Here is a 24,279-nt window from a genome sequence, read left to right as displayed (position 1 = left end):
TATCTCATTGTTGGTATTGTTCAGTGTGAATACGGGTGCCAGAATCCAGCCCTAACTAAATAAATATTAGGATGCAGTATTTGGGGAGCGGGGGTTCAGGTATGTTTTGTTAAGTATGACTTAGCTTATTTGCCCTGCCACTCTCTGCTGGAAGTTGCTTTCATAATTCCACTGGCTTCTCAACCCCCTGAGCCTCTCCAAATAAATAAATCAAATATTAAAATAGGGCGACTCCCATTCTTGTTTCTCACCATGTCTTGTGGCAGCCCCCGGCCTTGCCTCCAAGAAAAATGATCTCTTGGCCAACAGGGCAATGATCTGGAAAGTGGAAGCAAAGTCAGGCCCTGATGGGACTGCAGGAGGGATGTAAATTTCATGAGGGGTCACCTTGCCAGTTTCAGCATCTGGTGATTCTAATTCAATGCGGCTTCAGTTTTCCCACTGGTCCACCCTCTTCAGTTCACCTTTGATTTTTTTTCTGTCCACTCTCTAATATGGCTTTGGCAAGTAGGAGAGGGCACACGCTGTGTTTATAATACCCCTCCTGTTCCCTGGCTGCAGTCATGAAGTGTGTGTGTGGTAAGGATTTCCCCCCCTGCATGGGGGAGAAAAGCATTGAAATTACACTTTGTTTATTCTGTTCTTCAGCTTCCTGAAGCCAAAACAAACTCTGTGAAAGAGGTAGCTCAGCCACATAAACACTGTAATTGAAAAACACTTTTGTCTTTTGCAAAAACATTTTCAAGTATTATGAAAACCTTACAACTGCCTTGCTCACCAGTAACAACAGCAGCTCGGATCTAATCAGCAAGTGCCAGCCAAGAACGTGCTGATGGTATTGCACTACAGAGCCAGTACAACAATGCTGCATTCACTCATCAAAGGTGAAATTCAGTCCTGTGCACAAAGCCAGCATAATGCACCACTGAAGCCCCATGTTAGGCCTCAGAATCACTGCAGGAACAAGAGGGACCGGGTGAAGAATTAAAATTTTTATTAAAGTTAATGTTTAAAGTCAAATTTACACAAGTTAAGAGGGAAGGTACTGTACATCTGGGGTCAGGCTTGGGTTATGAGGGATTACAAGTATCAGTTACAAGGTTCACAAGATACATAAATAGCACATAACCAGCATAGATCCAGATTCGGGTGAAGGAGTTTTTAAAACGTCAGTGGATATGTGATCTCAGGTACGCCACCCATAGAATGTATTAGAATCCAGTATTGGTGTAGTGAATAAGGAGATAGGTGGGGTGCATCCCTTGGTTCATCAGGGAAGGAAGGAAGTGGTTATTTCCCTGACCGGCGGTCTCGATTACTCGACCTGGTACTGACAGTGTCCCGTGATGTGTTCCATGTATACGTCTCTTGACCTGATGGTGTCAGACACCATGAGCTGTCTCATGAGCTGGGCGTAGTGTCAACTGACTCTGCACGCTCTCAGCACCAACTCGTTGTGAGGGTCCCACGCGCCCAGGGCTCCCACAATCAGGGTGTGGATCTGGACCTCGTAGCCCTGGGCTCTCAGGGTGTCGACCAGCGGGGTGTATTTCAACCCCTTACGAGCTTGGGTCTCGTGGAAGGCCGGTGACCTGTTTTCGAATGGCACCCTGACGTCCACCATGAGGATCTTCTTCGTTTCCGTGTCGATCATGACGATGTCGGGTCGCAGTTGGCTGGTTACAGACCCAGTATTGCCAACTTGCCAATGCCAAGCAGCAACTGGCTGAAGCCCCCATGTAACTAGCCTGAGTCACGTTAGTGGCTATATCCTGAGAAAACCAGCTAGATACACACAGGACTCAAATAAAGCTTAGATAATTAAATGACAAACTGAAAAATATTTCCAAACCTAATGGCCACTGACAGGTTGTTACTGGACCGGCTGTTATTGAACAGATAAATGTGTTGTCTTAGAGGAACTGAAGTAGCTGAAAAGTGGATCTGTAACAATAGGCGTCAAGTTACATAGGTGGGCGTGGTTATGCAAAGGACAAGTTAGCCACCCCCATTCTAATAACTGGGTTAAAACTCAGAGCATGCTGAGTTTGAATGAGATATTTCCAGAATACGGCGCAAACTCCAAACCGAGTGCTGGGGCAGTTAGTAAAAAATGCTGGGACACGTTGCCTCACAAACTTTTTCTCCTGAGCCCCTACTGAACATGACACTGCACAGCCTGTTATTGTTTAGGAATAACTTTAGCCATTACTGCAATTCAGCCCCCTCTGGAATGGCACACAGCAGTTATTGTGCACCCATGACATTACCTGCTGTAACAATTTTCAGACAAAGAAGTGAGCTATAAGTGAAATTGAAGCTACAGGGTAGAATGCAAAATTTGGAATTTGGCCAGGACACTGGAGCTTATATAATAACTGTAGTCATACAGAAAGTGCCATGGGATCTCTAATGACGACAAGTGGTCAAGACCTTGGTTTAATGTCTCATCTGAGAGGGAGCTTGCAATTCAGGAAGACAGTTGGTATCACCTGCTGAGGGTTTCTAGCAAAATGTTTTTGAGTGGAGCCGTCTTTAGAAAGCAACATTTTTAGAAGGCTGGAGCTCTGGGGTATTAGCTAGCCTCTGCTGAGTTTCTGATGGGAATTTGAATAGCTCATGAAGGAAGCCAGATTACTGTAAGTGGGAGTGAGTCACTCTTCATGAAAGGAACATGCAGTGCTGAGACCATTTCACATGAATTTTTTAAAAGAGAAATTTGGGAGTGGCAGGAGGAAAATCACTTTTTCATCAGCTGAAAGCTCTGTTTCTCTTCGTTCGATACATTAACATCACTACACTGCTGAGTAAAATGCCTTTGTTATAAGCCAAGCTAAGGATTTCTGGCTTAACAAGTTCAATGTGAGGGAGAAGATGAAGAATTGAAGTGCATACAGGGAAAGAAAACATAAGACTTTAATGTCATAGCTCTGGAAAATGAGAAACAAATCTAAGCATAGTTGTGGTTGTGCTGATTACTCTTCCCTCAGTGTGGGCAAGGCAACTGATCTGGCCAGTTTCACTTTTGTTTCTTGTCAGTTTCACTTTCTGCAGCTGTGTTTGGCTTCATAGCATAGGAAGGTGATGTTTACATTTATTGAAATCTACCATGAAAACAAACATTTCAATCTAGGCTAGGTCTCATAAAAACCCTTTTAAAACAAAATCTAACCTTTGGACCTTGAAATCAGTTGACAGGATCACTTTAAGAGTTCAATCGAATGGCAAATTCTGCCAAAGAGAGGAGCAGCAGCAAACATGGGTTCTTCTCTGTGCTCTGCCAGTGACTCACTATGTGACCATGGCAAAGTCACTTCACCTTTCTGTGCCTCCATTTCCCCATCTGTAAAACCGGGATAATAATGTTAACCAATCTGTGTAAACCGCTTTTAGATCTACCTTTGAAAAATGTCAAGTATGATTTACTAATACTGAGGAGCCAAAATAAAACATACTCTTAGCATCCTCACTGCCAGTTATTAGAGAGCCCTAGGGAATTTGATGGTCAGGATAGCATCCAGTAAAAGCTGATGACTGCCCTATGGAGAGAGCTTTGCACACTAGCCATGTGACAGATTGATGTTGGTGACAGGACCACAAACACAGCTGCAAATTTGCCTTATGAAACAGTGCTATACTCTGCAACAATAATGCCCCCAAACAAAGCAAGTGTCACTGCTGTATTTGTGTCTATTACTCAGGAATACTGCCAGTTTTGTCGTTGTTGCTGTTTTTTAATATACTGGATATTGCAGACTTATAAAGGGAAGGCAGTTGCTCCCCAGAAATTTTCCCCATGAATGTAGTTCATTAAAGGAAAACATACACTTAAAATGTCTCGTGTGACAATTTGAATTATTCACTGAGGGCCCCATGCACTCCACTTTTATGTCAGTGTAATGGAAATGAATAGACTTAGCGTAGCCTAAAACGGGAGTCACATGGGGTAGGTCCACCTCTAGATGAAACAGGAATGGGGAAACAAATGTTATTTTCAGCCATTAGAAAAGATATTGTAAACACTGGAAAGTAAAAGGGCTAAATTCCATTCTCACTTAACCTCATGTAGCCCTTGGCTACAGTGGAGTAACATGAGTTTAGTGAAAGAAGAATTTGGCCCCAAAGATATGAACTACAGAAAGCTTCCCTCATATTCAATTGTGCCTGTTCTAATAAATGTATCCCCTGGAAAACATTCCTAACTGTGTATTTTCTCCTTTATTTTGGCTCAGGTCTTGCTCTGGAAGAACTGCTACTGAAACCAAAGTTGAACATTACAGAAGATCAAATTGTAATCAATGCAGGAGATTTCTTTGCCATAACATGCAGGTGAGGTTGGCCCCAGCACTGTCAGATTTCCCTGGTATTTATTGGCTGCCCTGGCACAAAATAACCCCAGGATCAAAAGGGTACTCCTCAGCCACAACTGGGGAGCTTTTGCTATATCTTTCCCTGACATGCATTTTCATGTGGAGTAGGATCTTATTTAGTCTAATAGAATGGAGGGGAGAGAACTTCTTCAGATCAATAGGCCCCTCTATGTTGCAAATGGGCGCAGTCCAACTCCCACTGAAGTCCATGGTAAGACTTCCATGGTCTCAGTGAGTGATGGATCATATCAGGAGACAAAGCTCATTTTCGGATACTGAGGATTTTCGGATAAGGATTTGCCTAGCTAAGGTTCAGTTCTGCTGTGTACGAATTCTCTCTTTCACGCCATGTGTGTAAATAAGCGACAGACTTGTTGACCACAGTCGGTAATCAGCCCTCTCTGTGTATACACGCTGACCCCAAATGCTGTCTAGCCTATAAGATGACCATTAAATAAACAGCAGCCAGCATATGTACATTTAAAGACCCATCCTGTCTGAATATATCATAGCCTTTAAATGAAAGATAGCCAGGCCTCATAAAACGCAGACTGTTGGTTATAAATTATGGAGACTTTTCACCCATTGACACAGTGTGCAAAATGTGCAGGAAAAGTGCCAAATTTGGGCTCAAGTCTTGCATTCATGGGAAGATAAGCCTTGACAAATCTGGGTTGTAAAGTGTTCACTTGCAGTCAATTGGCAGATGACGGGAGTAGTAAATGCACAGGGAGTTGGGGAATTTTCAGCTTTGGGAAAATATAAGATTAGCCCCGCTGGATCAGACGAGAGGCCCCGGAGAGGGTGGTATAAATCAGGGTAAGTAATTGTGAATGTGATTTATACAACAGGAGGACAGGCTTGTAGCAAAAATGAATAACCACCAGAAGGGTGTGAGAAGATTTAAAAGCCTTGCACAAGCATGTGAGAAAGTTGCCGTTAAAGCAAGTCATGCACAAGTATTTAGTATTTGTATTGTTGTAGCACGTAGGAGCCCAATCACAGACCAGGACCCCATTGTGCTAAGTGCTGTACAAACACACAACAAAAAGACAACCCTGCTTCCAAACAGTCATTCACAGTCACACACACACGTTATTTTACACCTTACACATCCTGTTGGTTGTTTTGCCAGCCACACTCACTCCTTCAGCATGTAAATGACACCAGCTTAGATTCATTCTATCACTTCATTGATTTACTAACATGTAGTTTACACTGATATTTATGTTACCTCTGATTTTGTCCCAATCAGTCCATTTAAATCAGTATTGCCCTTTCTGCCGGCAAATCTACTTGTCCCCCATCAAACTCACTAATTTGTGCAATTGTTACACAGCTCAAGGAGATTCTTTCCTGATACCTGCAGCTGGCACTGGCTCATGAAGTCAAAACAACCTTATGATAATATTTCTAGCTTGGCAAGCTGCGGACACTGGTGATGACTGTAAAATTTAAACTGTCCTTTAATATACAGCTGCATTATTTCTTTTCACGATGTTAGGGGTGTGTGACTTTCTACAAGGTGCCTGCGTGCTAATTAAAGAGGTTGGTTCTTGGTTTTGTTTTTTAAATTGGTTGCTCTTTAATTTATTTGAGTATCACCTCATCCATGTATTGTCAGATGAAAGAATGAATAATTAAATAATGTGCTTTGCAATTCTGTAGTGCCTCCACAAGCTCAAACTGCCTTAGCAACATTAAGCCATAAGTCCTCATGGCACCCCCGTGTGTAGAAAAGGGTAATTCTCCATATCCACATGGGGAAAACCAAGGCACAGAGAAGTTGTTACTTGTCTAAGGTAAAGCAACCAGTCTCTGCCACAGCTAGGTACAAAAGCTGGAACTTCTGCCCATGATTCATGTGCCTTAAACATTGAACACTTTCACCAGGTCCTCAGCAGATGTAAATTAGCCTAGTGCCATGTCTTGCACACACACACACACACACAAAAACCCGTTTAAAGAACTGGCCTAAAACACGTCATCTGAACTCTTTAAAGGGAGCTGGGACGGTCTGGATTGCGGCAAAATAGAGAAGAATGATTTGCACAATAGCTGTCAGAACTGAGAGTACAATGAAATTCCTCTGTTCTATGTGGATCTATCAGCAGCACTAAACCAAGACCAGAACACAAGTCTCCTGACTCCTAGGCCCATGCTCCAACCATTAAACCAGGCTGCCTCTAAACCTTGGAGTCACTACTCCACTCTTCCGACATTGGGCTGAAAAACCAGGGGCGGCTTTTTTGCCCCCCCAAGCACAGCAGTCCAGCTGCCTTCGGCGACATGCCTGCGGGAGGTCGGCCAGTCCCGCGGCTTCGGCGTACCCGCCGCTGAATTGCCGCCAAATCCGCGGGATCAGCGGACCTCCCACAGGCAAGCCACCAAAGGCTTCGTGACTGCTGCCCTCACAGGGACCGGCAGGGCGCCCCCCGCGGCTTGCCGCCTCAGGCACACGCTTAGAGCACTGGTGCCTGGAGCCGCCGCTGCTGAAAATGTGCCCCAGTGACAGTGTAATGTAGTGAGTGCAGATGATGAGGGGACAGAGCACAACATGTCGCTTTGCTGTTGCCCTTGAGGCAGAGCATGACAGGCATTGCTGGGAGACCCTCCTTTGCTAAGGGTGGTCGTTCTGACATGAGCCTGGGGAGAAGGAGCAGGGATGGAGAATTCCTCCGCAGAAAAAGAGTCCTTGGTTTGAACCGCCCCCTAAAAGGCTGGACAATAAGTCTGCCTCTGTGTTGCCTCTGTCCAGTGCAGCACATCCAGTGATGGGGGTGAGGCTGCCCCTGAGAGAGGATAGCTACATGTTTACCCAGCACTCTCATTTACCCACATGCTGGGAAGAGCCTCCAGATTTCAGCCAAGCTCCATCAGCATCTTCAAGAAATCTCCTTCCTTAGAGGTTTTTAAGGTCAGGCTTGACAAAGCCCTGGCTAGGATGATTTAGTTGGGGATTGGCCCTGCTTTGAGCAGAGGGTTGGACTAGATGACCTCCTGAGAATATCCAACCCTGATATCCTATGATTTTATGAAAGTAACAAAGGACAGACAGAGTTGAGAGCCAAGAGGATGTTTGTATTAAGGAGCAGCAGGACCTTGCTGGCAGACACACACTCATTTGTGGCACCCACTACACATGTACGAGGCGACTGACCCAGACCCGCAGAGGAAGATTGTAGAGCAACTCACTAACACCAGCTCACAGCAGGATGTAGTAACAATACCTCTGGAGCACATATGCCTTTGCATTCAACGGATATGCCCTGACTGGAGTTTTCCCTCTATTGCTACTCACAGTAAGGAAAATCCAGAGGTCATTACTCAGTCCTCCCTTAGGTAAATCCCTCTGAAGTCAATGGAAGTCCACTGAGTAAGGACAGTGTGAACACAGTGTCGGTTTAAAATTAAAGGCCAGACTGTGTCTTGCCTGGTGCAGTCATCAAGGAGAGGGGAAAGGCACAAGGAGCTCCCCATCCTTGCACCCATGGAGAAAGAGAACTGCTTCAAATAGCACTAACACCGGCCCTAGCTTCTCCACAGGAGTCTGGGGCAGTCACCGCTAATTAAAGAAAAAGAGGGATGTGGAGTTACGTAAATGGCCTTTTCTCTCTCTTCCTTACCCCCAGTGTTAGGAACAAGAGATTTTAACTTAACTGGTAAAATGTGCAGAGAGCCCAACTCAGGAGAAGTTTACAAATGTATCTGATGCCTTCTAAAGTTTTTATAGCAATAAATGTAGCCACTTTAAATGAGCTCATGTTCACATTGTTCCTTCAAAATGAAAAGTACATTGTCCCTCCAGCCCGCAGGAAATGGTCTTGCATTTGCTATTGCTTCTCTCAGGAAATGTTCCATGCCCCGGGGAGGAGGGCAGGGTAACTCCATCGTAAGCCTTAGCTCCCTCAAGGTGCTGGAAAAGCTAACAGCTCATAAAATACATCACAAAGAGTTTTATCATTCCTCACCACGTGGCACGTTTATGAAAATTGGAATCACATAAATTGGCCACAGAGAACCCGGCCCAAGAAATGTAGATTATTCCACTCATTATGCCTGAGGCCGTGACAGAATCTGTATTTTGTGTTGTGTTGACAGGGGAGCAGCCTCCTTGACCTGGCTATGGGGAAATGAGCCACACAAAGACGGTCCCCACAGATGGACCGTATCTGAGCACAAGTGTTCAGACAACGTACAGCAGACCTGCAGCAGGCTCACAATCAACAAAGCTATAGCCAGCGACACTGGTTACTTCACCTGTGTTTATAATCACCTCCTTTCTAACAAGGACCTCATGGCCAAGACATATGTGTACGTTACAGGTAAGAGCTTTATCCTTCTAGAACTTCTCTCCATGTTACCACATTGGCGGTGTCAGCTAACATTCAATTGTTGGACACACCCATGCTAATTATAGACAGGCAAACCACTTCAGATGCATTAACAGCTCTCCTGACCCTTCCGCCCACCATCACAGCAAATAAAAACAGAATATTCTAAAGAGGTTTTATTGACTTTTTGTTTTTACTTTCATGCCTCCTGGTTTCATAGGATCAGACATTAGAGATGGAAGAGACCTATCTAGTCCAGTCCCTAGACTGGATTAGTGCATTGTCCAGTCTAGTTTTATGTGTCCCAACTGATGTACACCCCTCATTTCACTACTCCCTTTGAGAGCCTATTCCACACCCTGGTGAGCTCACTGGCAGGAAATTTTTCTTAAGACTCAACCTAAATGTTTCCTTTCTTAATTTTATCCCACTGAAAGCCCCTTATGCCACCCTAACTAATTTCTCTCCCTCCTAAGTATTTACCCCCAGGAGATATTTGTAGACCACTTTGCCCTCTACCCCAATTAGGCATCACTTGGGTATGTCTACACTGCAGCTGGGAGTGAGCCTCCATGACCCAATAGATGGACACATCTGATGCCCTGGGTCCGAGTTTGGGTGGTTAGACCGAGTCTCCACCAGTACAGCAGCATCTACATTGCTATTTTAAACATGCTAGCTCAAGCCCCACTAGTACAAGTCTATCTACCCATGCTGGGAATCTGACTCCTACCTCCAGTGTAGACATATGCTAAGCAAGGCTATACCAGTGTAGCTATGAAAATCTTTTTCTCAGTATGGAATTTAAGAAGGGGAAGACCAAAAACAACCAACCAAAAGTGTCCCATTTAAGAGGGTCTCCAAACTGAACCCAGCCAGCAGGGTTCATAGTTCTCTTATTATTCTAGGAGGCAGGCAGGCTTTCTCCCTTTCCCCTTAGGCATCCAGGAAGGATCATAAGGTCTCACAGAAAGCAAACTTACAGTCAGAAAAATCAAAAGTCTCTAGGGCGGAGGTCAGGCAAGTGTGCTAGGGCCTGCAACCCGTAGCAAAGATCTGATCCCCTCCCTTTCAGTTTCTATCTCCTAGTTATCTAGCACAGCCCCAAGGGTGCAGCAAGGTGTTCCTTGATTGCAGCCAAGAGTTCTTGGCTGTAAACTCCAGTGTGTTTCTTACAGAGGTTGTGCCTCCCACCCCATTCTCAAAAGCCAATCCTTTCAGCCCGTTGCTCCTCTTTGGTCTTCCCTGAACTCCCTCCAGTTGGTCAGTATCTTTGTGGATTCAGCTGCAAGTGCATGCAGACTCTGCAACAGAAGACAACAATGTTCTTCTCTACAGCAAAGTGAATAATTCAGAATGAATAGCATGCTCATTTAATTTAGCCTTTTTCTGCTTGTGGAATATCCACAAGAAGATCATGAGTTCCTCAAACGTATTCCATTCTTCACGTTTTAGTCTACAGATCTCAGATATTCCAAATTCAAATTGAGTTGCTTAGCTGTGATTAGTCAAATAAGTTATATGGTATTGTTTTTGTACCTTACTTGGGTGAGAACTGATGCAGATACTTGCACAGACTAATTTATTATTTAGTTCCCACAAAGATTCATACAGAAGACTGTGATTCATTCTCCAAGAACATTTGTGCCAGTAAAACTTGGTTGCCCAAACGTTCATGGAAAATGAAGGTAAAAGGGCATGAACATGGCTGAAGCAAGTTTAATTAAAAATTCAAGTGAACATTCACAGAAAATATTTTGCATTAGCAGCCCACCTCTATTATTCTCGCATTGTTTCTAACTCTGATGAAACCCAGAAGTCCCAAAATACATGATTTCCAGCCCAAAGAGGTTACGATATGCATAGACATCAAAACCCAATTGCTCAATCATTTGGTATATAACTGCTTGATTCGTTTGGATAATTCTTTCCTCTCTTCTCTGTACTGAAAATAGATATCTTCCACCTTTATTCTTCCTTCCCTGTAAGTCCCTCCTTTTCTTGGAATTTAGCTTCTTAGTGTTACTTGTTAGTTCCTGTATCCATTTTCTTTTTCCCTTTGTATTTCCCTTCCAGCTCAGTCAGAAATTCTATTTCCTCACTAGCCTATGCCCTGCACTTTATCTGCGCTGATTCATGTGCTGACCTGTTTCCTTTTCTGATTACACGCTCCTCAGATGCCTGAGTCTGTACTGCCCCAACCCAATAGCTGAACTGCAGGAAATACCGTATTGGAAGCTCGATGCCCTGTCCTGACTCAGTGCCCTCACTGGCTTACAGGGACCACATTTAATGCAAAATGCTTTGACAGAAGCACAATCAGAAAATCTTGTGGGATCTCCTGGGACTGTCTGAGCTCTTTCCTTAAAAAAATATTTAAAGCGATAAAACCCTGCCTACAATGGAAGCAATCAGCACACAGCTAATTTGTAAACCTACAAGATGGCCTCTCGCTCTCCTGAAACTGGCTGTCCTGGCACCCCTATGAAATCAATGCTAGTTGACTGTTATACCCAAATCACTGAAAAACATCTTCTAGCTCACAGATGTAATTCACCTGGCTCATGGTTCCTCTGCATTCTCATCTGAAATTCACCTGTGCTATGAAAAGTAAATCCAGTAAACAAAGTAGTAAAGTATAGAGCGTATGGGACAATTCATGCCCTATGGTACATAGATGCACTAGTGAGGCTAGGAAAGGGTGCTGAGAGAGTCTCTTCTCCAGGCCCTACGATATCAGTGCGGGGCGGGATTCCCATCTAGTGCAGAAGAGAACTCTAGAAAAGTAGCTCAGCTAACATACCCACTGGCACCCTCGGACGTGGCCTGACAGGCTGAGGGCGGGGTCAAGCCCCCAGCAAGCTAGCTGGTTTTACGTACCTCTGCATATGTGCCATCTGAAGATGCACGCTTTGTTTCTTCCTGCAATATCTATCTGTCTTGCCCTGCACTGGCAGGATAGCTGTTGGGCCAAGAAAGCTGATTGTCAATGAGGCCCTTTATGTTGTATAGTTCAGACACCCATCACATGGATTATTATCATCCTCATCTTTAGAAGAACGTATATTTCTTAGGCCCTCATCCCTGTGGTATCTGGGCACCATTACGTACATTTAGAAGAACGTCACTTACCTCAGAGTAAAGGAATGAGGCTTCCTGTTACTGCCCACACACAGGGGCACACTGAGTTCAGAAGGATTGGCTCTGGGTAGTTTACAGTGTGCAACATGGACGTTTGTGGGGCTGAGCCAAGTAGGGTGAGAAAACTTTCAGACAAACCCTAGAGGCTGGAGGTTCCGCTGAGATTACAAAGCCATTATTACCAAAGGAGAAGGGGGATGGGATTTTCCCCCTCATTCCTGGCCTGCTGCTTGACACCAAAATGAGAACATGATTGTCTCGGAAGTCCTGCTCATTGGCTATTATTTCCTGTGCTTGTGTCTGTTTTTACAGCCTCCCTGATGGAGTTTCACATCGCTGTGAGAATCTGGCATTTAGCAGCCCTCCCACTCCCACTGCAATTGAGCCTTGACCTCTGAACATCAGTCAGATTGTACAGGATCTGGTGGCGGTGGGATCAAACTTGATGCCACTTTGAGAGACCAGGCACTAAATTGCCATTTGAGTCTTGTCTACACACAAAAATCACACTGCTTTTAACTAGGCTAATACAGTGGTTAAAGCAGTACAACCCACCCTAGTGTGGCTGCAATATAATGCTGTTTATACCAATATAGCTTCTTCCAATAAATGCTATTCTAGACATGCACAGTACTGATTTAACTATTTTGTGGGGGTGGGAGGGAATCACACCCTTAACTGAAATAGTTAAATCAGGACAAAAACTGTGTGTAGATCAGAGCTTGGACACAACAGGGATGGGTGCCATGTAGGAAACTAGGTAGAACAGTATAGAATAGAATAGCGTCTCTTCGTGGCTCTTTGTTCTTTGCAACCATTCTGGTGCGTGGGGTTTTAGACAATGACGGCTCTACATGTGACTACACCCGTTTTCTTGTGGGAACTAGGGCAATTGTGCTGAGCAACAGCTTTCATTATTCATTATTTTCCTAATAAAAAGTTTCAAGCATCCAATCAAGGAGCAAAATCAATATCATGTGTCTAGGAAACCAGTGACTCATTGTGAACAGCAACTCACTGCCGCAAACCCATTTGCAAACAACCCACTGACAGAAAATCGTTCATTCCAACTACTCCGTGAATTCATATGAATAATTAAGACTCTCCCAGGGAAAGGGAATGACTTGGGAGCAGGACAGAGGACAGGGACGAAAGGCACAACGAATATAATTCACAAAACGTCATTTGATCAGCTGCATTGATAACTCATGAGCCAGAACGAGCTCGGCAAGGCTTCCAGACATCAGCACAAGCTTTGCAGGGCTGGCAGGTAGAACAATCAGCCTTTGATTTTTTAAACTGATCAAAAAGGATGGGGAAGTGATGGAGAGAATCTGTATGTGGCCCTGTCATGCCATTTTTACCATCTTCTTTTTCTGTTTGCACTCCCCTTTTAGCACAAGTGCCTCTAGTTCTCATCCAGATCATTTCACAAGGCACCAGCTGAGTTCTAAGTGGCTTCCTTCTTTCTCCCTTGATCAGGTATTTTAAAAGCCCAGTGTCTCAGCTGTCCAGCTTACCTCACGGCTCCAGCCTCACTGGACCCATCACAACACCACCCCTGGCTTCACACTGTGAGCAGCTCAGTCCTTTTTGCAAAAAGCCTCCTAGAGAACATCTAAAGTTTCCCTTTTCCTCTCCTTCCCCCTGAGCCAGCCAGAAGGGAGAAGGGAAACACCCAGCCAGGACTGCCGACTGCCAAAGCACACATCTCACTGCTGCTGCTTCTCATGAGCTGGAACAGCAAGAAATGCCCAGTCAGTCACAAGAGCAATTCCCCACTGAGGCAAACATTGGGAGGAGTGGGTGGGTATAAACACTGGACCAAGCAACAGATCAAATCCACCTTTGTCTCTTCTTTATATGCCAAATGTAACATGCTTTCAGTTCTGGTACAGGATGCCCCCCCGCCCCGCCCCCGCTTCTTCCTCACTGAAAGATGGCTGGAGAGGATGGGAGAGCATGAAAGCACCGCTCACATTAGCTCATCTTTGGTTCTGACATTCTTTGAAGCCGATTTCTGCCTCCCTAATTCTCTTGACAGCTTGCAGCGATAATCTGAATGTGAGACGCAGACACACAGGGCGAGGGTGACAGGACTGACTTTGGCTTGCTTTGCGGTGGAGACTACCAATGAGAACAGCGGCTGGAGGCCGGCGGGTTGGGTTTCTTTGATTTTGTTGTTTTTGTGGAGACAGCTGCACTTTTCTGCCAGACACTCAGCCAGCCGCGATAGGCTAGCGCTCCCTGTTCACTCAGCGCTGAGCCAAGCAGATAAGTAGCTGGCTCTCACAGTGACGGAAGGGTTTGGCAGGCATGTTCTAGATGTAGCTTAGATTGGGCTGCAGGCCACCAAAATGATCTTCCTGGGCAAGGGATCATTACGGTCCTGATCCAGGAAGGAGGAGAGCACCTTCATTTCTGAACAGTCTCCGAGATCCTAAGAGGCACTCTCAGGTTGAGTTGGTGTGTAAGCTCTGACAAGACAGCACAGCATGAGTTACTGCCACTAAGTCAGTGACTGCAGTTGACTGAACTACAAGAAACCCTGTGTGTATCTCTCTGAGGAAGTTCTGAAACCACAGGGCCTTCAGTTCTTGACTCCTGGGGACTGTGTGAAACACTAGTTCGCAAGGGACCTGATTCTGCCAGATGCTGAGCTCTTGCTGTGTGATGCTGCCTGCTTTCAAGTCCCACTGGCTTCAGCAACTTGCCAGGAATAGGCTCTGAGCCTTCTGGGGAAAAGGGTTTCAAATTCTAGTTTAGGTGTCCAGTGAAAATAAGTTTACTATAACCTAGTCCACAGAAGACATTAACCCATGCTGCAGATGCCAACCAACAATAGAGACAAAGTGGGTGAGGAGATAAAATTTTGTATTGGAAGGGGAAAGCTTTCAAGTTTCACAGAGCTCTTCCTCAGGTCTGGGAAAGGTAACCAGAGTGTCCAAGCTAAATAGAAGGTGGGACAGATTGTTAAACATAAGGAGCTGACACACATTGTAGGAAACCACTTAAACTGAAGTGGGCAATTAACACCTCTGCAGTCATAGGATAAAAGAGGGTAGGAGGCTGCAGAGTGTGTTCATGTTGTTGCAATGAGCCATAAGATGCAGAGAGAACCTACTTCAACAAGGAAAAAAACTCCCACTGACCACATACTCCTAGCTGTCACCTACCATCCCACACTGGAACCCACATGGGGCATCATCAAACAATTACAACCCATACTTGATGGGGACCACCTCCTGAAAGAAATCTTCCCTGAACCCCCTCTTCTGGCCTTCAATGCCCAGCCTCACCAAGCTCATCATCAGAAGCAAACTCCCCACAGACCAGGACACACCAACTCAAAGTGGCACCAGACCCTGCCAGAACAACAGATGGAAAACTTGCAGACATGTCTCCACTGCTATGATGATTAATACGCCTTCAAGATCCATGGGTCCTACACATGCCTATCACAACATATGGTGCACCTCAACAGTGCTTCAAATGCCCCAACATCAACTATGTGGATGAAACGAATGAACTCACACAGAAATGTTAAAAGATAAAAACAACCTCTCACCCACGAGTGAACACTTTCCCCAAAGCGATCACTCCATATCTGATCTCTCAGTCCTTAAAGGAAGCCAACATAATACCTTCAAAAGACAAGCCTGGGAACTTAAACTGATAACTCTCCTGGACACTAAAAGCCATGGACTTAATAGAGACACTAGTTTTATGGATCATTACAACAATTTGTAACACACCCTGCTGCCTACTACCCACTTCATTTTAAGTCCTCTCCTACAACATGTGAACCCCTTATGCATAAGTCTGTCCCATCTTGTATTAGGTTGAGCTCCCGGGTTACCTTCCCCAGACCTGAGGAAGAGCTCCATGAAGCTCAAAATCTTGTCCCTTCCACCAACAGAAGTTGGTCCCATAACAGATATTATCTCACTCCCTGGTCCCTCATATCCTGGGACCAAAACTGCTACAACCACACTGAACCAGACAATAGAACAGATGTAACCAATGGGCAGAAAAGCCCCACATCTGGTGCGTGGCCCTGCTGTGTTCACACCCTGCGTGCTGTCAGAGTAGAGGCTTGAACTGGGATGGGAACATTGTGGTCTCTGGCTTGGCAGTTACTATTCTACAGCTGAGTCAAAAGGGCCCTCCCTAAGATCATCTCAAATAACAATTAATCTTTTACTGGATGTAATAAAAGTTTAAACATTAGGGGCTTTGCTGTCTTACGTTAAACAAGGGTATAGTAGGCACTTGATCTTTGAATTTCTTTTGTCTGCAACATACTTGACGCCTATGCCTGGCTCTGTGACTGCAGCTGGACACCAGGTCCTCTTCCCCTGAGCTCTCCTGCTGTTACTGCTTCCCCAGCTCTTCTATTTCTGTATGTTCCTGCTTGGAGCTTAGGCTGTGTTGGGTAAACAGTAACACCCTGCCCTGACGGCAGCTTCCTGCAAACTTCCACTGACCTGTAGAGCTAGACAGCCAGTCTGCGGGACCCAAGAGAAGGGGCCTTTCCCTCGCCTTGGGGCTACAGCGACAGCTGATAAGTCACTAACGTTTTGCAGCTCTTGTCTTTCTTCACGTGTAACGAGTTTTACAGCCCACAGTAAATTCTTGTTGTTTTAAGATCCTATAGGATGGAAGGGTGTTTTTGTAGGATAGAATCCATGGAGCAAATCACCTTCCCAGCTCAGGAGAAATTGCCATGCCTGGCTGCAGGGGAAAATGTCACCCCTTTGACATAAAAGACGGCGCATTTATTCTCCGATATTTTTTCTGTATCAGCTCAGTCTTGGAAGGTGCGGAGTTCATTCCACTCCCATCCATTTCTGTGCGTGCAGCTGCTCACAAGCTGTGGGTGGGTGAGGAAGTGTGGGTGTCTCTGTTATTGTTCTGTGAAGGTACCCACAGTACACATGTCCCAGATCCTCAGATGGTGTCAGTGGAGCCACACTGATTTACACCAGCTGACTGATTGGCTTGGAATATAGACCCTCTTTGAGGACAGAGTGAAGGCAAGTAGCCACTCATCCTTTACTTAAGGAAGGGCATGTCTACATTCAACTTGCTTGTTTTTTACTTGGAGTTAACTGATTGCCAGTTAACTGAGGCCTTGTCTACACTGCCACTTTACAGCGCTGCAACTTTCTCACTCGGGGTGTGAAACCTCCCTCCCCCTCGAGCGCTGCAAGTTTCAGCGCTGTAAAGTGGCAGCGTAGACTGTGCACCAGCTCTCTCCCAGCGCTGGTACCGTGACTACACAGCCATGTTAAACATTGCTGGTGAAGACATACCCTTAGGTGGTTTACATGTTTGTAAAGGGAGTGTCCACACCAGTCTTTACAAACATGTTTACCATGTTTTTGGTTAGGCAATTGGCAATCAATTAGCTCTGGGTAAAAGAGTCCAATGTAGACAAACCTAAACTGTCCCAGCTTAGTTTATCTGTAAAGTGAAGAGTCCAGCTTCCAGCTCTATGCCAGGGGAGGGGTCTCTCCCCTCCAGTACAGATGCAGTCTGCTTGCCGTGGGCTTGCGTTTCTTCATAGTCAGAGCTTTTCCCCAGAGGAGCAGTAGTAAAGGCTCAGAACCATAGGCGCCAACGCCGTAGGTGCTCCGGGGCTGGAGCACCCCTGGGGGGAAAATGGTGGGTGCTGAGGACCCTCGGCAACCCCCCTATTGGCTCCTCACCTAGCCTCCCACCAGTGCCTCCCAGCCGCTGATCAGCGCCTCCCCCTTTCTCCCCGTGCCTTCCACCCACCACAATCAGCTGTTTCACCGCATGCAGGAGGCACTGGTGGGGAGGAGCGAGGGTGCGGAGAGCTCAGGAGAGGGAGTGGAATGGGGCAGGAAGAGGTAGGGCGGGGGTGGAGCGGGGGCGGGAAGAGGCAGGGTGGGGCCTTGGGGAAGGGGTGGAGTGGGGGCGGGGCCTGGGTCACAGCCAGTGGTCAAGCACCTCACGGCACATTGGAAAATCGGCACCTGTGCTCAGAACTCAGCACAGAAGACGACAAATGGGCACCAAACAGAATGAAGATTTGCTTTGTTGCTCACCATGCAATTACTTTTCAGGGCTTGATGATCTGATTTCCCACCTCCCTACACTAAAGCGAGATTGTCATAGATGTACAATGAGGACCTTTTATGCACAAAACATTGTCTCCCTAGCCTCACTCATCCCACCTCCTGCTATCAGTACCTGAATTTATGGCTGTAATGCCTTTCCTCCTCAATCCCAGCTGCACTTTCCACTGAAAGCCAGATTTAAATCACGACCCTGCGTTTATGGTCTCTCCATACTAGCATCTTCTACCCAGGAGCAGTCCAGTGACTTCAGCATGAGTAAAGATTCCAGGATTGGGCCTTATGACTGTATTGCAGCGTGAGATGAGGAGCGCTGTGATGAAGAGCGGCTCCTGCTTAGACGTCATAAATTGAATCAAGTGCTGTGATAGGAATTCCGGTAATCTGGCTAATGCACAGGGCAGTAATTCTCGAGAAAAACTCTATGTCCCATATGAAAAACAATCACCCATAAAAAAATCAACACCCCGATTTCTTTCCCATTTCTAAATATAGTAAGAATAATGATCCTGATTAAGTGCATTCTGGGATTAACAGCCTATCCCATCTCAGGTCATCAACTCCTCTCCCAGCCAAGTCACTAATAACCCAGAAATCGCCTTTGCCAACGTATCCATTGCTCAACTGCATAGACATTTTTAAACACCATCTAGATTTCAAATTGTCATTGCAGGGGAATGGATTAATATATTTTGGCTTCCAAGTGAGGCTGCAGCTCATGCTCTGGGATAGTTTAATCCTAGCCACTGGCTAGACATGTACATAAAATGGCAATTCAGATGCAGGCTGCCATTAAAAAGCAATTAGAAATCAGATGTAGTTTTACTGTTGGTGCAAATATATAATGAACTCATTGACTTTTGTTTTTACCATAACTAAATACAAGGACAGGTCATGCCTGCAAGTGGAAAAGACTTTCCCAACTTGCTCAGGGTGTCCCTGCTTTTAAAGCAGGATGCTCGCTTGTACTGATTAGCCAGGCAGTGACAATGCAGAGGTACGAAGTAGGATTAAAACTCACTGCAGATATTAAGCATAGACACATGCCCCATAACATGACTAAATATATGAATGTAATAGATCCACTTTGAAAACCGCACTGGACAAAATGAGACGTGTGCCTTTAAAACTCACTGCTGCAACCTATTGCTGTGCCAAGCCAGGGGAGATCAAACTCCCATTAATATGAATACTAGAGTTAGGCCCGAGCCACAGAGTTCTGAACTGGCTTCAAATTTCCAGGGTTCAAGCTAGTGGTTTGGTTCAACCCAGTGTAAAGATAAGGGCCAGAAAGAAAATTCAGATGTGTGCCTAAAACTTCCTAAATCCAGGATTTTGGTTCTAATTAACAGCCCGTCCATAATATTTTCTCCGGCTCTCCCCTGCTCCAAAGCATGTATTTCCTTATAGACCCACACAAAGGAAGGAGCAATCACTTCCATCATTGACATAGAACAGAAGCTGAAATGAAAGGACATCGTTTGAAATGAGGGATGTCATTCTGGCTTGAATTCTTTGCCTCCTATTTTGATCCCTCATATTAAATTCACTGTTACTCAAAAAGTGTGCAGACAGGGCTTTGAAGAGCTTGTGATCAGCTGTTTGTAGTAACTCCCTGGACGTTAATCCTGCGTTATTGGTCTTTGCACAGTGACCCAAGTGCCTTTTGTAAAGCATTGTCCATGTACATCTGACCTTTTCGGGTACACACAAAAGTAGCCACATCGGCACATTCTCTGGTTCTGCGTCTAGGTAACCAAGTTGGACAGTACTCCTGGATCACTAGGCTTGCTACTGCCAGTCCAGCAAGTAAAAAACTTGAACTAAGTAAGCTACCAAAAACAAAAACAAAATCCACTTTCCTACATAACCCTCAACCCTCCTCTCTCTCACGCGCACACACACACACACACACACACACACACACACACACACACACACACACACACACACACGTATTTTTAAGAGCTGCATTTTCTCTGACAGATGAAAGGAATCCTGGCTGCAGAGGAGAGCTGGTTATTATCTGAAGATTAGTTCCATAGATCAGTGGTAGCATTTATGTTTTTCAGTAACATTCTTGAAGCAAAGAGCAATCACACAAGCCAAGGAGTGAACAGTGATATTCCCAAATGAATTCACAGTCATGGGGTAGAAAACCCAAACCAGGTGAGAAAATACAAGGCAGTTCTGTGTTTTCTTTTGTCACCTGAATTGTGTTTTTGGAAGAAAAGGGAAAGCCCAAATCTCATTCCCTGTACACTCTGAGGGTCATTAATGACCACCAGCAGAACTGAGCTTCTGGCTCTGATAAATATGACTAATATGCTGACCAGGTTCACAGCAGTGAAATGATAGACATTCGGGGAACGTCTACACCGGAATAAGAGACCCACACCCTGGCCGCAGCTAGCTCAGGTCAGCTGATTTGGGCTTGCAGGGCTCGGGCCGCGGGGCTAAAAATTGTTGTGTAGATGTTCGGGCTCCAGCTGGAGCCGGGGTCTGGGACTCTCCCCCTTCGTGGGGTCCCAGCGCTTGAGATCCAACCTGAGCCCAAATGTCTACACCAGTGCTTCTCAAAGTTGGGCTTCTCAAAGGGCGGCCAGCACGTCCCTTGGCCTGCACTGCTTCCCGCAGCCCCCATTGGCCTGAAGCGGTGAACTGCGGCCAGTGGGAGCCATGATCGGCCGAACCTGTGGACATGGCAGGTACACAAACCTGCCCGGACTGCCAGGGGCTTTTCCTGAACAAGCGGTGGACCAGGTTTGAGAAGCACTGGTTTACACAGTGATTTTACAGCCCTGCAGCCTGAGACCTATAAGCCCAAGTCAGCTGACCTGGGCCAGACACGGTATTTAATTGCTGTGTAGACATACCTCTTCCACACCTAAAAATTATCCAACATTAGAACCATCCATGTGATCAGGTGGCATATTGGAAATTGAAAACCAAATTTGGTGCAAGCACAATAATAAATACATTTATATAGCATCTATCAGCCAGAAAAATTCAACACATATACACATTTTACATATATGAGAAATACTTCACCCACTATTTAATTACAGCCACTTCTGGGGTGGAACATGACCACTGTTTAACAGTGCACAGCAACTGTGCTCAGAAGTTGGAGATTTGTTTTAAGTTCACAGAATTATTTCACTTTTCTTTCTGTGACAGCAAAATAAATCCCCAAGAAGAAACACAATTATGCTTGCTGGGGAATGGGTGTCTCAGTGGATTAGTAATGGGCTATGGCATCACCTGTTCAAACCCTGCTCCATAGTAGCTAGATCTGGTCCCAAGAAATGGAGGGCAAAATGTGGAAATTTTTATTCCATTTTTTTCATCCTTTCCCCCTAACTTTTCCCACCAGTTAGCTAAAAAATTGAGGGCACAATTTTGCCCATTTTTAACTGAAAACTAAATTTTTTCACAATTTTCCAACCACCTCCAGCAGCCATCACCAGTTGCCATCACTGTCAATGGCTACTGCAGTGACCTATGAAATGAATTGGTGGCTTTGGTCCATTACCTACTGGCTAGGTGTCTCAATCACAGAACAACCACCAGGTTCCTGGATTCTAGGCAATTGAATCAGGAAGTACCTCAGGAGGTTGACGTGGCAGCAACTAGACATGTTCCTGACGAACCCTGAAACATCACACAGTTGATTACCTTTAAAAAATAGACTATCTTTATGTTTCTTGTTTCTGAGACCAGTCCTGGGAAAAAGAGAGAGAGTATGTGTCTTTGATTTGGATACTGCAACAACATTCTGTAGTTTGAGATCAGTACATAGTAAAAAAGAGGGAAAGCACAGAATCAAAGGCAGGGATATTGGTTAATGCCATTTTGGGGAATTCTGGTCCAGGAGACTTGCTGGAGTCCTTTAATATCAACCAAAGCCAACATGGATAGGTTAACCAGGCTATGATCTCCACATCGGGGAACTGTCCAGCAAAACACCTCCTGAAAAAATACCACAGCCTCAGCACTGAATGTGGCAGGTGGATACAAAGTCAAATAACAACCACACCAAGGACCCTCCTATTTCTTTCCTGTTCTATGGAAAACCTCTTTCTGTGGAGGGTGGGAAAAGGCACCAAACTTCTATAAATAATGTTGCCATCTTAATTTGGTAATTATGCCCAAGGCTATTTAATGTATTTGCACAGGACCATGGGGCACTGGGACAAGTTGTAGACAAATAGCAGTTGTATCTCTTCAAACTAATTAGTGATCTCTTTTACCTCTCCATAAAAGCATTTCATGTCTTATGTGCATAAGAAGAAGAAAACAGAACCCTAAGATATAAAGGTAAATAAATTCCATGGTTCAAGACAGAAATTGATCACCTGAGCGGCTCAGGAAGGAACATTTTCCCTTTGTATAGTTCAGGGGTAGGCAACCTTTCAGAAGTGGTGTGCCAAATCTTCATTTATTCACTTTAATTTAAGGTTTCGCGTGCCGGTAATACATGTTAACGTTTTTTAGAAGGTCTCTCTCTATAAGTCTATATTATATAACTAAACTATTGCTGTATGTAAAATAAACAAGGTTTTCAAAATGTTTAAGAAGCTTCCTTTAAAATTAAATTAAAATGCTGATCTTATGCCACCAGCCTGCTCAGCTCACTGCCAGCCTGGGGTTCTGTTCACCTAGGCCTGCAGCGGGCTGAGCGGGGCGACTCGAGGTCAGGGCAGAGTGCTGGGGGTGGGGATGTGGCGGTGCAGGGCAGAAGGCTGGGTGTTGGGAGTGACTCGAGATCAGGGCAGAGGGCTGGGGGTGTGTGGAGGTGCAGGGCAGAAGGCTGGGTATTGGGGGGAGGTCAGGGCAGAGGGCTGGGGTGTGTGTGGAGGTGCAGGGCAGAGGGCTGGGGTGTGTGTGGGGAGGATCAGGGCAGAGGGCTGGGGTGTGTGTGGAGGTGCAGGGCAGAAGGCTGGGTGTTGCGGGGAGGTCAGGGCAGAGGGCTGGAGGGTGTGTGGGGGTGCAGGGCAGAGGGCTGGGGTGTGTGTGGGGAGGATCAGGGCAGAGGGCTGGGGTGTGTGTGGAGGTGCAGGGCAGAGGGCTGGGGGTGTGTGGAGGTGCAGGGCAGAAGGCTGGGTGTGTGTGGGGAGGTCAGGGCAGAGGGCTGGGGAGTGTGGGGGGTGCAGGGCAGAAGGCTGGGTGTGTGTGGGGAGGTCAGGGCAGAGGGCTGGGGAGTGTGGGGGGTGCAGGGCAGAAGGCTGGGTGTGTGTGGGGAGGTCAGGGCAGAGGGCTGGGGAGTGTGGGGGGTGCAGGGCAGAAGGCTGGGTGTTGGGGGGGGTCAGGGCAGACGGCTGGGGTGCTCAGCTCGTGGGGGTGCTCCCAGCCCCCTGCCCTGAGCGGCTCATGGCAAGGGGCTGGGAGGGATATGCCCTGTTCCACCCCCTTCCCCAAGGCCCATCCCTACCTCTCTCTGCCTCCTCTACGGAGCAGGGAGCACGCTGCGCTCGGCTCTGCTCCACTTCCCCTCGCAAGGGCCGTCACCGGCAGGGAGACGGGGGAGGAGGAAGCGGAGGAGGAGAAGGGACCGGAATGCACCACGTTGTGGGAAGAAACGGGGGAGGGGAGAGCTTGGCTGCCGCAGGACCAAGCTTCTGCCTCCTGCCCCCGCAGGGGAGAGCAGTGGGCGGGGGGGCTGAGTGGGGCGGAGGGCCGGGACCCCCCCCCACCGCTCTCTCCTGCAGGGGCAGGAGGCAGAAGCTTGATCCTGCGGCAGCCAAGCTTCCCTCCTCCCCCTTCTTCCCCCAGCATGGCACTTTCCGGCCCCTCCTCCTCCTCCTCTCACCGGACGGGCAGCGTGCCACTCAGAATCGGCTCGCGTGCCGTGTTTGGCATGCATGCCGTAGGTTGCCGACCCCTGGTATAGTTCATTGGCCAACTGAGCACTATGGGTATTTTTATTGTCATCAGATATTTGGCCACTGCTAAAGGCAGGACACCAAACTAAAGTGACCCATGAGATAGACCTTACAGATAATATTCATCCCAAATTTAGCCCCATTTTAGGGTAGTTAAGCATTCATTTGAAGACTAATCCTAATTTCCTCTGGGCAAATTCATTATCCATAAATGTTCACAGAATGCTTTGGCAGAATAACTTTCAGGCTGTGGGATGTTCAAACCCTTCACTTGAGTTAGTCACTATTCATCGTATGTGGTAGTTATTATTTTGTGCTAAAGTAGCCCTTAGAGGCGCCAACCAAGGCTAGGGGGCCTCATGTTGCTATGCAGCGTACATATACATAACAAAAAGTCCTCTGCCCCAAACAGCTTACAATTCATGTAAAGTGCGGTTGGCAAATA

The 24,279-nt window shown here is 46.2% G+C and overlaps 1 protein-coding gene across 2 annotated transcripts in view; it reads left to right on the top strand.

Moving 5' to 3' along the window:
• The window catches only part of LOC128842886 (vascular endothelial growth factor receptor kdr-like), a 184,018-nt gene that overhangs the window by 48,064 nt on the left and 111,675 nt on the right, over positions 1-24,279 (top strand). For both annotated transcript variants that reach the window (XM_054039149.1, XM_054039150.1), the window contains exons 2-3: positions 4,233-4,329; positions 8,472-8,695. In XM_054039149.1, the coding sequence (XP_053895124.1) occupies positions 4,233-4,329; positions 8,472-8,695 (321 nt within the window). The remainder of the gene's footprint in view (positions 1-4,232; positions 4,330-8,471; positions 8,696-24,279) is intronic.

The sequence above is a fragment of the Malaclemys terrapin genome, chromosome 9 (genome assembly GCF_027887155.1).
Source record: "Malaclemys terrapin pileata isolate rMalTer1 chromosome 9, rMalTer1.hap1, whole genome shotgun sequence".
NCBI classification, from domain to species: Eukaryota; Metazoa; Chordata; order Testudines; family Emydidae; genus Malaclemys; species Malaclemys terrapin.
Note: the sequence above shows the minus strand (reverse complement) of the source record. Positions and strands in the feature narration are given on the sequence as shown.